Source organism: Rhinichthys klamathensis, unplaced genomic scaffold (genome assembly GCF_029890125.1).
Source record: "Rhinichthys klamathensis goyatoka isolate OS25496 unplaced genomic scaffold, OSU_Roscu_1.1 h1tg000229l_1, whole genome shotgun sequence".
Taxonomy (NCBI): domain Eukaryota; kingdom Metazoa; phylum Chordata; class Actinopteri; order Cypriniformes; family Leuciscidae; genus Rhinichthys; species Rhinichthys klamathensis.
Genome location: NW_026606753.1, coordinates 3350417 through 3364096, shown reverse-complemented (window position 1 = coordinate 3364096; position 13680 = coordinate 3350417). Strand labels below are relative to the sequence as shown.

General features: G+C 40.2%; 1 protein-coding gene across 1 annotated transcript in view; it reads right to left on the bottom strand.

The window, feature by feature from the left end:
• Window positions 1–265: 265 nt before the first annotated feature.
• tet2 (tet methylcytosine dioxygenase 2) overlaps window positions 266–13680 on the bottom strand; it is a 41195-nt gene continuing 27780 nt past the window's right edge. The window contains exons 2-10 of the mRNA XM_056265132.1: window positions 8119–10983; window positions 7107–7197; window positions 6916–7009; window positions 6494–6702; window positions 5689–5839; window positions 5511–5600; window positions 5173–5310; window positions 3084–3435; window positions 266–2925 (exon numbers count right to left, since the gene is read on the bottom strand). Coding sequence (XP_056121107.1) covers window positions 1562–2925; window positions 3084–3435; window positions 5173–5310; window positions 5511–5600; window positions 5689–5839; window positions 6494–6702; window positions 6916–7009; window positions 7107–7197; window positions 8119–10939 — 5310 coding nt within the window. The 5' untranslated portion in view covers window positions 10940–10983 and the 3' untranslated portion in view covers window positions 266–1561. The remainder of the gene's footprint in view (window positions 2926–3083; window positions 3436–5172; window positions 5311–5510; window positions 5601–5688; window positions 5840–6493; window positions 6703–6915; window positions 7010–7106; window positions 7198–8118; window positions 10984–13680) is intronic.

The following is a 13680-nucleotide window of genomic DNA, read 5'->3' as shown; positions in this document are numbered from 1 at the left end:
ATTTTGCTTCAACAGTACATAAATTCTGATTGTTTTAATTTTCTAATAAAGTTAGATATGTGTGTGGTATACAAGTAATTCATAAGGATTTAAAATACAAAGGTTCAAACCTGAATTAGAGAAGACAACATGAACACAAGTGATGTTTATGCACAGAAATGAGCTGATATATCCCTGATTTTGCAATTCCATTGACACTTGAAGTTCAAGCAATACTTTCTAGTAGATCAAGTGTGAAGAAAGTAAGAAATGAACTTTGCATCAATAATGGCCTTAAGGTATGTGTTATTTTTGCTACAAAGTGTTTGGAAGTAAAATAACAGAAACACCTTGATATTATAATTCTATTGCCAAACTAGTTCTGAGGTATATGATAAGTAGGTTTTTCTACATCATTCATAAGCCTTCTCAACGCCCTTAGAGATTCTCACATTATATTTATAGCAGGTCAAGTAGCACCATTTGAAATAAAATCAGTTCAAACCCAAAGAAATAGTACTCTTCTTTACTAAACTATTGTCTAAGCATACATTCAAAAAAAATTAATTTACTGTACACATCTCAACTTTTTTTTATACAGCTAAAGTTGCATTATGTAAAAAACCCCACAGCAAGCCAAGCCAGCTGCCTCTGAAACAGTGACATTGATGTAAAAATAACCCTGTAATGTGTTCCTTGATATATGCTTTAAGGACCTAATATTGACCATTGTTTTTCTCTACTCCAGTATTCAGTGTTCTGAAATTTCACGTTTTTTGTTGTTGTTGTTATTTTGTGTGATTTCTTTCTCAGAACATTACTGTTACAAAATTGACCCTCAGTGGCTCACTATACAGTAAGTGTAAAGAATTTGTGAAATTGTAAAAGCACCAGAGAAATTGTTTAAAAGTCTTTTAAATTATTTTTAACTATCCACTATGGAGTTCATCATTATTGTTTTCCACATTGTGAAACTAAAATGAATGCAGTATAATTAACTGTCTTTCAAACTGGAGAGCAGCAAGTGATACCCTCATTATTACTAAACAAGTGCTTCTAAAACACTATTTAAGCTTGATAATGTCTTAATTGCTTAATAAAAAAAATTGTGTATTACTTTAAAATTATACAAGTTGTGTGTTGTTAAAGAAAGGCATTTAAAAACACGTTTTTGCATTCAAAACACTCACTAGCACCATAAAAAGTGATTAGCCACAAAAGTCACCTAAGATGAATATTTCTTTCCAGTAATATGTCCAAATTTGTTGGACTGTAAGCACCATGGATGAAGAACAGTGTTATCATACGTGAGTATTTAAATAATACATAAATATTTCCAATTGATCAAACAGTAAAGATTGACTTTTTAAGAGCGTGTAAAAAGCCAACTGATGCTCTACGTATAGTAATAATACAGAATCTTACTATTGTCAATAACCTGAAACCGAACAAGAATTATGGGTTATGTGGCCAGTGGTACTGAGGTCACTATATTGTTGTAGCACCATTTCATGCACCATATCATTTTTCTGACGCCACTCTCATTCTTGTGTTTATGAATGCTCTGAACCTAGAGAGGTTTTTACAGGAAATGATTGTAAGGCCCGGTCACCTTGGTAAAGGCATAGGGAGATGTGCTTACATATGTATTAGTAGTGCAAGACATTGACCGTTCTGTAAGCATGAGAAGAAACCGCTTATATGGAGGTTCAGAAGGTTCTGAATGTTCTCGTTTCACTCTCTTTCCACTGCTCTTGCTCGTTGTATTTTCAGCACCGTGCTTCTCAGCATCTTCCTCTTTCTCCCGGGCCTTCTCTGCCATCTTTGCTTCCCACAGAGCCAGTCCGTGTTTTGCCTCATTCAAATTCTTGTGCTGGTAAAACACCAGTGAGATACGGGTGGGATGGTTGCGGTCAGGCTTCTTGACTGGTGTAGTCGCATGGAGTTCCCGCTTAGCACACTCGATAATGATCGAACCATGACTAGGTGCCACTGCCACCCCTCCAATTTCAGGGTCAAGGAAGTTGTGCTCGCTGTCAGACCACACATCCTCCTTTTCTTTTTGTTCTGAACTCTGGGTAAGTGGTGTCTGGTTGACAACGGGGTTAAGGGCATTTTCACTGGAATGCCTCAAGCCTGGATGTTGGTTTGGGTTGAAGCATTCATTACCCAAAGGAGAAAACACCTGAGGGATACCATTTGCTCCATGCTTGTTTATCTCTAAATCTTTATTACTTTGCAAACTTAAGGTATTTGGATTTGGGGGAAACATCTGAGGATTCTGGGACATATGAGGTTTGGGGTAAGCTTCAAACTGGCTGCTTTTGCCAATAGTAGCATAGTCCAAATGTAGATGAGCTGAAGGAGGCCTGGAGAAGGCATCAGGTGGCATATTAGGATTATAACCTGGGTAATGTCCCATAGAGTGCATGCCAGGTTTCATGTTACAGGTGCCATAACCATTGGGTGGTAAGCTAGGCTCTCCATAGTGTGGTGGGTAGTTGACGGAATAATGTTGAGGTGCACTGTACTGCTGCTCAGAGTACAGTGAATTTGTTTGGGGATGATACATATCTGGATGCTTTAGATTAGAAGAGTAGTAAGGGTGGTAGTTGTCCATTGGAAGCCCCCCATTACATTGGTAACCAGTATAGAGAGGGTTGGGTGTAAGAGACCTGGGGTATGGGGTGGGTGCATTAGACACGTTAATGTAAGAGTTGGGTGCATGTAAAGGAGAGGGATAAGGACTGGCAGTAGGTGTTGTTTGAGGATGTGGGGTCATTGGTTTAGGAGCATTCGAGAGGGTTCCAGATGCATTTGAGAATCTAGGGAACTGTGAGACGGTGTAAGTGGGATTAGAATTAGGTTGTGTTTGCTGCCGGTGCTGCTGAGGCTGATGGCCAGCTTGGGGGAGATGCCCAGAATCCAGATTTATGTTACCTGGGCCTGGAAGAAATAATGGGATTAGACCAAAATGTAAACTTTTGGTGTTGAAACATTGATAAACACTTTGAATCTGTTCCAATACTCTTTTATATAATTTATTTTATCACCCTAATTCAATTATTTATAACTGAATACATTTTGAAGCCTTGCTTTTGTACCTGTTACAGTTGTGTTCTGGCCTGGGTTCTCAAAAGCGGTCTGTTTCTGCTTTGCTTGCTGGGTGCTGTCCATTTTGGAGTTAGGTGTGTTGGGGTTTGTTTTGTTAGCTGCGGCTCTCTTGGCATCCAGCTTCTTTTGCCGGCAAGACTTGGCAGGCTCTGGTAGCATACGCACCTGTCTACGAAAGGCACTGAGCACCTGAATGGCACCAGTCTTGGTCTTCTCCAGCTGAGCCTCAGCACTGCCAAACTCATCAGTGGAGGAGGCCTTGTATAAGGGAAGCACGTGCAGCTGCTCATCCTCAGGAATTTTTCCAATCTCACGATTGTCGTCTCGTGTTAGCGTGCAGACCTACAACAGGAGTAAAGAGAGAGGGAGGTTTGGCCTGTTTAATTGACCGTTCGCAATAGCCACGCCCCCTAGTTATTGTTATTACGCCCGTCAATCAAATGGTCAAACACGACCAGCGCGACAGATTGCCATGACAGGAGGAGGTATACCCGTGCGTGTCAGTGACCTTTTTTGGAGCAATACCTCAGCGATATCCTCCAGATCAAGGCAAAAGGGGTTACAGCAGTGGAGGGATATATTCAAAATTTAAAAATACGCAATGAAGGAGACACGACTACTATCGAGGCTAATGCTTACCGGTCTCAAGTGAAATCTGAGAAACCCCATGACCTGTACCTCAAATGCAACCAGCACAGCCTTGAAGAAGATTTTATAAGCTGGTTCAGTGGCTAATTGTTTGGAGTTAAAAATATATAACTCGTGCTGCATATTTAGTAATTTTGCCTCAGATACAGGATTATACATTCGCTTTAACAAGCAGGTTGTTCATTACCACGGCAACCGCTTGCGTGCCATGCTGAATGCAATTTTCGTGTTTAAAAAGTAACTATACATAAGAGACGGAAAGATGCAGATAACCATACATTATTTAAGGTTATTTCTATTTGTTACGATATTGATATATGAACTGATGTTGTCAAGTAAGCTTCATGCTTTCCCCGTTGTGAACGTGCAATCATCTAAACTGTAGCTACGGGTGCTGCACTGCTAATTGACTGCTGCTCGTTTTCCCCCGAGAATATCATGTTAACAACAACCCTTTAGAAAACGTAATTCCTTTGTGGATCCTCTTGATCTGCTTTCTCCATGTTTCTTTGACTAATCTCAGTGTCTCAGTCTCACGCACACACGCTGCACGCGAGTTAACCATGTTCGACACATTTAACTGGGAGTGGGGCCGTCCATACTGTTTGATCCATTGTAGGCACCGCTCACGTTGTGTTTTCGGCTTTGGAAACGGAAAGAACACAACTCCTCCAGACAATCTCTCGGGGTACCTAGTGTCCGATTTACAAACGCCGTGGGCGCACCGCTTCACCATCTTGCTTGGAGTCAATGTTTGATGGACCGGCTCACATAGTAACGGTTGCTATGATGTGTGATTGGAAAATGGCCGTTTTGGGGGAGGGGCCGGCGAAAGGTCAATTGGTAATTTTGCAACCACAACTGTGTTTTAGCTATCTTTTGTTTTCCACCTTCAGAGTATAAAGCAGGGTATATATTATTTGTATCGTGTAATAGACTTAACTGCTGGCTTTGGTGAATGCTCTTTATTAGTCTTATTAGGGTACACTACCGTATTTAAAGTTACCATGAAATCAAAATGGACAATTTTTTTTTTTTTACTGAATGTAAATGTTATTTTTAAAAAGTTTTTATAATAAATGATTTTTCTGTGCACATCTTTATTTATTTTTTTATTCATCTCCACTCATAATCTTCAATAAAAAAACATCAACCTCCCCTCCCCTTCGAACAGCATCTGCTCTCTTCGTGCCATGTCTCGGTGGAGGGTGAGATTAAATATCCTTCACAACTGACTGCTAACTGACATTCAGATCTCCCTCCATTTAGTTAGCAACTCCACTTCCTACAGTCCAATCAATTCCCAAGGACGAAATCCAGTTCCGCCCTACATTTATTTCTCATTCCAGAAGCCATTTCACTCGGAAATACATCACTATAGGGAAGAAAAGACTATCACAATGTCTGTTTCATGTCGACTTTAATTCTTACCACAGTACTGCCCCCTTGCATGTTGTGCAGGTCTCTGTGGGCATGAGCACAGAAGTCTAGACAGGCTGTCACTCCAGAAAATGGCCGTCCTTCTTTTAGGCCCAGGCGGCAATCGGGAGCTCTGTGTTCATGCTCCACCTGTCAAATATCGGTAGATATATAAATGTGAAATTTGTTTTAACTTAAAATTTGCCTACTTTGGTATATGCCACTTTTGCAATTAGCCTAATGCACTATTGCAGTCACTTTACTTATTTTTATATATTACAACACTATACATACATGTAAATACACTATACCATAAAATGAGACCTGAAGCAGAAAGCTTAAATGTATACCTGATTGCCGTAAGCATCGGGTGCCATTTTTTTATACACTGGGGCCATGAAAGTTGCAAGACCCTGGAGATTTTGTTCCAGTTTCTCTTCCTGTAAGGGAATCAAAAATTCTCCTGTTATTTCCTATTTTGTATGTCCTTTGTTGAGTCCATTTTGTGTTTGTGTGAGAGCATCTCACCTCCCTGGGATCATCACCAAGCAGTTTGAACTTTCGTGGGATTTTACTTCTGGCAAATTTGCAGCCATTATAGTACATGCTCCAGGAGCAGCCGAAGGAGAAAGAAGCTCCACAGGCATCAGGTTCCAAACCCTGACATGCACATGTTCTCCTAAGGAAAATGACAGAATGTTAAGTTTTAAGACAAATAACATATTGTAAAGATACCTTACGATATCTAGAATTTGAATGTTTTGTTGAAGCCATTAAATATCTTGTCTTTAGGAAAACATAAAAAACATAACTGTACAATAAGCAGAAAGTTGTCAGATATGTAGCAATACCAAGACCACAGACTATAAATGTATCGGTCGATAAAAAATTTAATATTATATAATAATAATTAATTTAATAAAAATGTTTTTGTCTTTTGGTTAGTGAATGTTTATTAATATTCACACTTAATATTCAATGATATTATTGATCTGACTGCATTGACACCATTGTATGAGATCTGAACTGAGCTGACTGATGATATTACTTTTTTCTCCAGAGCTGCTGTATAGATAAATTAAATAAATTAGTAACCAATGATTTTTACTACCAAAATGAATCAACATTGAATTTACTTTAGCTGGACAATGACATTATTTTCTTCTACAGCTGCTGTACAGCCAAAACAAACTTTGTTGCATTATTTTTCTGTTATCACTGTAAAGCTTCTTTGAAACGATCTGCATTGTAAAAAGCGCTAAATAAATAAAGTTGACTTGACTTGAATGTTTACTGTATTTGTGATAAAGCAATAACAAGCATTTGTCCTTACTCCTCATTTAGAGCACATCTGCGGTTGGTTAGGGCACCATGTTTTGTTAGCGTGTCACTGAGTTCAGTGTAGAGACTGTCAGCCAGGTTCGTTGATATGCCTTCCCAAATTAAGATGACCACTACTATACAGGATGTTTCACATGAGTGACCAGCCCGTTCTCGTACCAAGACCAGGAGTTTCTCGTCTACATTTGCCCTCCGTATTACCTACACAACATAGTGCACATGTACAGATATATCCAGAAAATATACAGGTAGCAGTTTGAGACCTCTGTCATGTAACTGAGTTTTCCATAGAGGGTGCTGTAGATGAGAAAACTAACAATAATGTTTTAATATTTAATTACAGAAACAGACAAAGAGAGGTGATGCATATGCACAAAAAAGAGAACACACAGGATATAAATAAATTGCCTTTACCCATTTAGCAATGGGGCAGCCCTGCCCACTCTTGCCTTCCTTGCCAGTATACACAACTTTTTCAATCCTAATGGCACTTCCAGTCAGTCCAGATCTGTCACAGGAAATATAGTGTAATAGCTAGAAAAAATACTAAGAGAGTAAGTTACAAGCATTTATTTTGTGCATTAGAGAAGTTCATAATATCATACCTTTCCTCCATAATTTTGCGGATGCCTGCAACAGTCTGTGCTGATCCTAAGTGAGTATAATATGGTCCTTCGTCCCTTTCACTGATTTGGTCTATGGATTTTGTAGTAGATTGTCAGGAGAAAAAATTGTATAACTAATATAAAAATGATTTAATTTGATTAAAAATATCAGTAAGATATCAAACTATTTACATTAAAGTATTAGTTCACTTTAAAATGAAAATTAGCCAATGATTTACTCACCCTCAAGCCATCCTAGGTGTATATGACTTTATCTCTAAACGAATACAATCGGAGATATATTAAAAAATATCCTGGCTCTTCCAAGTTTGAAAATGTGCATCCATCCATTGTAAACGAACTCCAAACGGCTTCTGTGGGTTAATAAAGGCCTTCTGAAGCAAAACGATGAGTTTGTGTAAGAAAAAAATTCATATTTAACACGTTACAAAGTAAAATTCTAGCTTCCGGCCAAACGCAGTCTACTTGCCCCTAATGCGCAACTTACGAAATTTATGATGTCAGAAGTAGCGTTAGTGCGTCATGGCGTAGCGTAAATATCAACAGTACGTCGCATTACTTGCACTTAAATGGAATCCGTATGTTCGTTTGGCCGGAAGCTAGTTATTTTACTTTATAAAGTTTTCAATATAAATATTTTTCTTACACAAACTTATAATTTTGCTTCAGAAGGCCTTTATTAACCCCTGGAGCTGTTTGGAGTTCGTTTACGATGGATGGATGCACGTTTTTGAGCTTTAATCTGTTGGTTGCAATCCACTGCCATTATAAAACTTGGAAGAGCCAGGATATTTTTTTAATATAGTGTAACTCGGATTGTATTCGTCTGAAAGAAGAAAGTCATATACACTTAGGATGGCTTCGGGGTGAGTTAATCATGGGCTAATTTTCATTTGAAAGTGAACTACTCCTTCAAGTGTGCAGTTCTAATGTATAAACAACACAAAATGTGTAAAAAAAAAAAAAAAAAAAAGCAGTGTGAATCTCTTACCAACACAGTGACATGAAGGAATATCATACTGTGTCTTCATAGGTGTATCTAGTAAGTTTTTTATTGGTGTATTAAGCATCTTCATGGGTGAATCCAGAAAGCTTTGTAACCCGGGTTCAATCTTTTTAGGTGGGGTGAAGTTTTGTGGTTTGCACTGTTCCTTGACATTCCCCTCAGCACTGGTTGAGAGCACAGTCACAGCCCCAGCCATCTCCACCTTCACCTTATTGGGTGACTTGATGACCAAAGACTTTCTTTCAAACACAGGTGATAGTTGATACTGTTTTAACCGCTGTTCCATGGTAGCTAGAATACTGCTTTGCAGGCTTTGTTCACAGGATGAAGAAGGATACTCCTGCTTTACAACCACTGGCATGACTTTGGTTTTGTCTTGATCTTGCTGTAGCACTTCCATGGGTGGCAGTTGAGCTGAGGTCTCTAATTCTGAGCTGTTTTCAGTTTTTATGGTTGGCATAATTGGTCTGATGTTGTTGGGGCCTTGCCGCTCCTGCCTCTGCAGAAGGTGCATTCGCAAGGCTGTGTGCCTCTGCAAATCGCCTTGAGCACCTTGGCTTAGGAGAGACTCCCTCTGGATTTTGGCAAAGAGCTCTTGCAATTCAGTTTTGGTAAATGTTTGAGCCGGTATCTGAAGACCATTAGAAACTTGTGATTGAGAAATCGGAGACTGGGGGAATTCCAAATGATTGTGTACCCTGCGATGGAGAGGTTGCTGGTAGTTTGGTTGTTGTTTACTGGTGTTTTGAGAGTACTGTATGTTCTGCTGGAGTTTCCTATCTGTTAGAGCTTTTGTTTCTTTAGACAAGGATTGTACATTTGAATTAGATGGGTCTGGAAATGTTGAGTATTCTCTTATAGTTGACCTAGACAGTGTTTGTGCTGGGGGTTCAATACCTAGAGATATTGTCTGGGATTCTGAATGAAGACAACCCTCTGTTTTAAGCCGTTTTAAGAGTGGTGCATCTACCTGGATGTGGGAAACATCTTTTTGTGGAGCTGCTTGCATATTCTGTCTGTCCTGAGGGAGCTGATGGGCAAATGTGCTGGTGGCCTGCTGATGAGGCTCAGTAGGTGGTGGCTGAGAGAGGAAGCTCTGGGATTGTATCTGGTCTTGATCATTTTTGCATAATTCCTGGCACGTGTGTTGGGGTTTGTCAAATTGCATGGAAGCATGATTGTGCATTCCAGATTTTCTTTGTTGACATTCAGGGGCAGAATTGTGGGGAAATTGTGTAGGAGGTAGGGAGTTTTTGTAACAATCTTGTGCCTGACTGTCATGTGAGGGAAAACTGGGATTACTTAAATTCAAAGACTGGAAGTTGTTTGAGGGCATGGAATTTGTACAATGACTTTGGCTCTGCGAGACTGTATGTTGCTGCATTTGGGTCTGTGGAAGGAAAAAATCCCACATCTGTGAGTGGTCAGTAGATGGCTGTGGAGCTGAAGCCGAGTTTAAATCTATCCATTCCATCTGGGATGGGGGACCTGTACTCTTTGACATGGTCTTTTCTTGACCTGGTTCAGGCTTATTATCGTGGTCACTGTATTGATTCTTTGATGTTGGTGTACAGGCCTGGGAAATCAACCTGCTGTCTACTGTTGGTGGCTCAATATTCTGTTGCTGTAGCAAAGAAAAGTCTCTATGGTTGTGGAGGTTTTCATCAGTTGGTTGTTTCTGTAGCACCTTAATCTGTAGGTTCTGCTGACCTGTCTGAGTTTTTTGTGAGGGGGCACTTGCCATCACTGGGGGCAATTTGTACGATTCACAGCTAAAATCCTGGTTGGACTTAGAGAATATACTTAAACACTCAGTCTCGCTCAGAAGGTTATCTTTTCTATCTTCTCTATCTTTTTGAATCTGTGAGCAACCATTAATGCCTGTCTGTGATGGCACATTGGAAGCTTCCTGACTCCGCGATTGTGTTCCCAACTCTGGGAGGTCAGAGAGAGGATAAGCAGGCTTCTTTTGCTCAGCTGCAAAGCTAGAGTATCCATTCATTGTAAATTCAGGGTTGTAGCCATTGCTGCCTTGTACTTCTGGGGCTGCCTTGGCAAGTGGCTCGGAGGCTGATGTATGGGGTGAAATAGGAAAACCTGAGGTAAATGAAGGTGAAGAAGTCGCCTGCTCAGGCAGGTTGCTGGTGACCTGATCTACTTGAGATGAGTTGGTTTGAGGTGCAATAGACACATGCTCTGGGTAATACTGAGACAAAGTTTTCTCTAAGAGGTCACCAGTTATACCCTGTACTGAAGGTGGGCCTGTTGTAGCACCATTGGACATTGGAACTTGCTTGTTCTGTGACATTGAGAATAAATCCCCATTAGGGAAGTTACAGTTTCTTTTACTATGTTTTATCTCAAAATCTCCTGGCTTGTTGTGCTTAGAGAATCCTTCTAATCGGTTCTCCATTCCGGTTTCTCTTTTATCCCAAAGCCTCAGGTCTTCATTTCCATTCACCTCTGAATCAGTACAGAGTTTTTTAGGCTGGTGAAAGTCCAAATATGTCTGTTCACTTAGAGCATGTTTCATCTGTCCATTCATCTCATACATGTTTTGATCAAATATGCCCTGCATGTTAGCAGGGCTAGAACAATTATCCTGTTGTCGTTTCATCGGGTAGACCACTGTGCTGGGCTTGATATGGCTCCAGTTTGTGTCTCCATTGAACTGCTGAGACAAGACCTCAGGTGACTGATCTCCATTCTGTTGCTTGATGAGAAGAGGGTCTGTCTGCTGAGTAGCACCGATTTGTGCAAGTATCAGACTTTTTTCCGTATCATGGCTGGTCTTTTCTGTTTCCATCTGGTCTGCTCTGGGTCCATTCACAAGGCTGCCCTCTCTGCGTCCTACATGGAAGAGAAGGAATATTACCATAATTGTAAAAACATAATTTAGTTATAATGTACTGGTGTAGTGTGGGGTATTAGCTAATGATCTGGACTGTCAAAAATTGATACAAAAAAAAAAGATAATCAAAGTAAAAAATGCCTGGATTTTACCAAGATCTCATACCTACTAACACTGTCTCTACACTGGACGCGACCATTGTTGCGGCGCACCGCCTGGACGTGACAAAGCGACCGCTGCAAATCCATTTGTCCTTTGTGACAGAAGTTGCATGTGTGCTTGGAATACATCAGAAATAGAATGGGGAATATAGAAATAGTCATGCCGGATCCATTGTAGACAACATCACTGTTTATAATTGGCTCTATTTGCTTTTGTCACATTACATTGTGCCGCTCGCGTCTGGTATAGACACAGTGTAAGAGTGATGTATTCAAAATATCATAATTCTTTGGAGTTCTTTGGAATGTATTACAAATGCGTCAGTCACTGCCTTGGTAGCGCAAGAGTTTACAGATGGTATGAGATGAAAATAGTGATCGCATTGGAGGATGATCATATATTTATTTTAATTTTATTATGGTGTTTACTTTGCTCAAACCACTCAAATTACTTCGCTTTGCCAGATACAGAGAATTAGGTAGCCAGGCAACAGACAAGCAGTGTTGGGCAGTAACGCGTTAGAATTAACGCGTTACTGTAATCCGATTACTTTTTTCAAGTAACGAGTAAAGTAAGGGATTACAGTTGCAAAAAAAGTAATTAGATTATAGTTACTTCTCCGTAAGCCGGCTGCGTTACTGCATTACTTGACCGTGATTTTGTTTCGTAACACTGTCTCGTGAGTGACGTGAGTCGTGAGTGACAATGATGACGTATCAGCGCCGCGACGTCAGTGGTAACTGTAAACACCGACATGTGTAGTGTTGAACGAGACAACATGGAGCGCGGAAGAGAGCAAGACCATTCAGCGTTTAATACTTGGAAGTACCGACATTACTTTGAGTTTGACTCGGTTAAAGGTGACAAAAACATCAGCGTCCGCTGTACACTCTGCGTGGGAAGAAAACTTTTATCTACCGCGAAAAATTCGACCTTAAATCTGAGCAAGCACCTAGCAAGCCAGCACAGGAATGTTAAACTTTCTGAAAATAACCCTGGACCGCCAACTGACATGAGCGCTGCGGCTACATCCAATTCCACCGGGCGAACCTCAGACGGCCCCTCTCCTGCTAAACAGGTGAAAATAGACTTAAAAGTGACAGGACTCAGTGCCGCTGAACTGAATAAGCTCGTCGCCGGCTATATTGTCGAGGACATGCTGCCAATTTCCACTGTTGACTCTGAATCATTCCGACGCATCGTAGAAAAAATACCGACCAAACACGGTGTCAAGCTGCCGCAGAGAAAGTCATTTGCAGGATACCTTGAGAGAGAATATGACATAATGGACGCTATTTGAAGGCTGCACTCGGAGATGTAGACTTTGTTTCCACTACTGCTGACATCTGGACGATAAATAACAAAAGTTTTATGGGTGTAACAGTTCACTGGATTAATTCCACTTTACAGCGCAACAAGGCCGCCCTAGCATGCAAGAGAATTAGAGGCAGGCACACCTATGATGTAATTGGAGCAGAGATTGAAGAAATCCATTCATCATATGGACTGCATGGTAAAGTTGTTGCCACTGTAACTGATAATGCATCTAATTTTGCCAAAGCATTCAGAGTGTATCAGCCCTATAATTTAGAGTCTGAATCTGAAAATGAAGAAGGTGATGATGAGGAACCGACTTTTACAGATGTCATAGAAGCTCTTTCAACCACATCTGGTGATGGACAGTTTAGCCTCCCTCCACACTACAGGTGTGCATCACACACAATTAATCTCATTTCAACAAGTGATGTTGACAAACATCTAAATTCCTGTGCAGACACCAAGGCTGTATATAGGAGTAGTATTGCAAAATGCTCTGCTCTTTGGACTAAAGCAAGTCGATCAACATTAGCCTCTGAACAGGTGGAGGAAATCAGCCGCAGGAAACTAATGGTACCTACATCCACAAGGTGGAATTCCCAGTATGAGGCCATTTCCAGAATCATCACAATTCCGATGAATGAGCTGAATCCCCTGTGTGTAAAACTGGGAATCAAGTGCCAAATGAAAGGGAGTACCTATTCTTACAAGAGTACTGCACCGTGATGAAGCCCCTGACCGTAGCACTAGACATCTTACAAGGGGATGAGTGCACCTATGGGGCTTTACTACCAACACTCACAAGCCTGATGTCAAAGACACTAGCCCTGAAAGATGACCTCTCTAGAATGACAGCCAGCCTTCCAGATGTTATTGTAAAGGTAAGATTATTATTTGATAATTGATTTGGGTGGATTTGTTGGATTTATTATACAATTCATGGTGGGCAGATCTTACACTTTGTTTGTTTTAAGCAGTGAGTACAATTATTAAAATGATAGAATATAATAAATGATCAATTATTTATACCCTGTTCAATATCAGGGATATTGATCATCATTAATCATGAATATTAATCATAACAACAATATAAGATTGAAATAAAGAGGTCAAAACCGCCTCAACCAAAATTAAATCTCATACAGTATTGATAGCACATGAGATGGTTTAGGTCAGAGGAGCCCACAAAATAGTTAAAATAGCCAATTTATATAGTA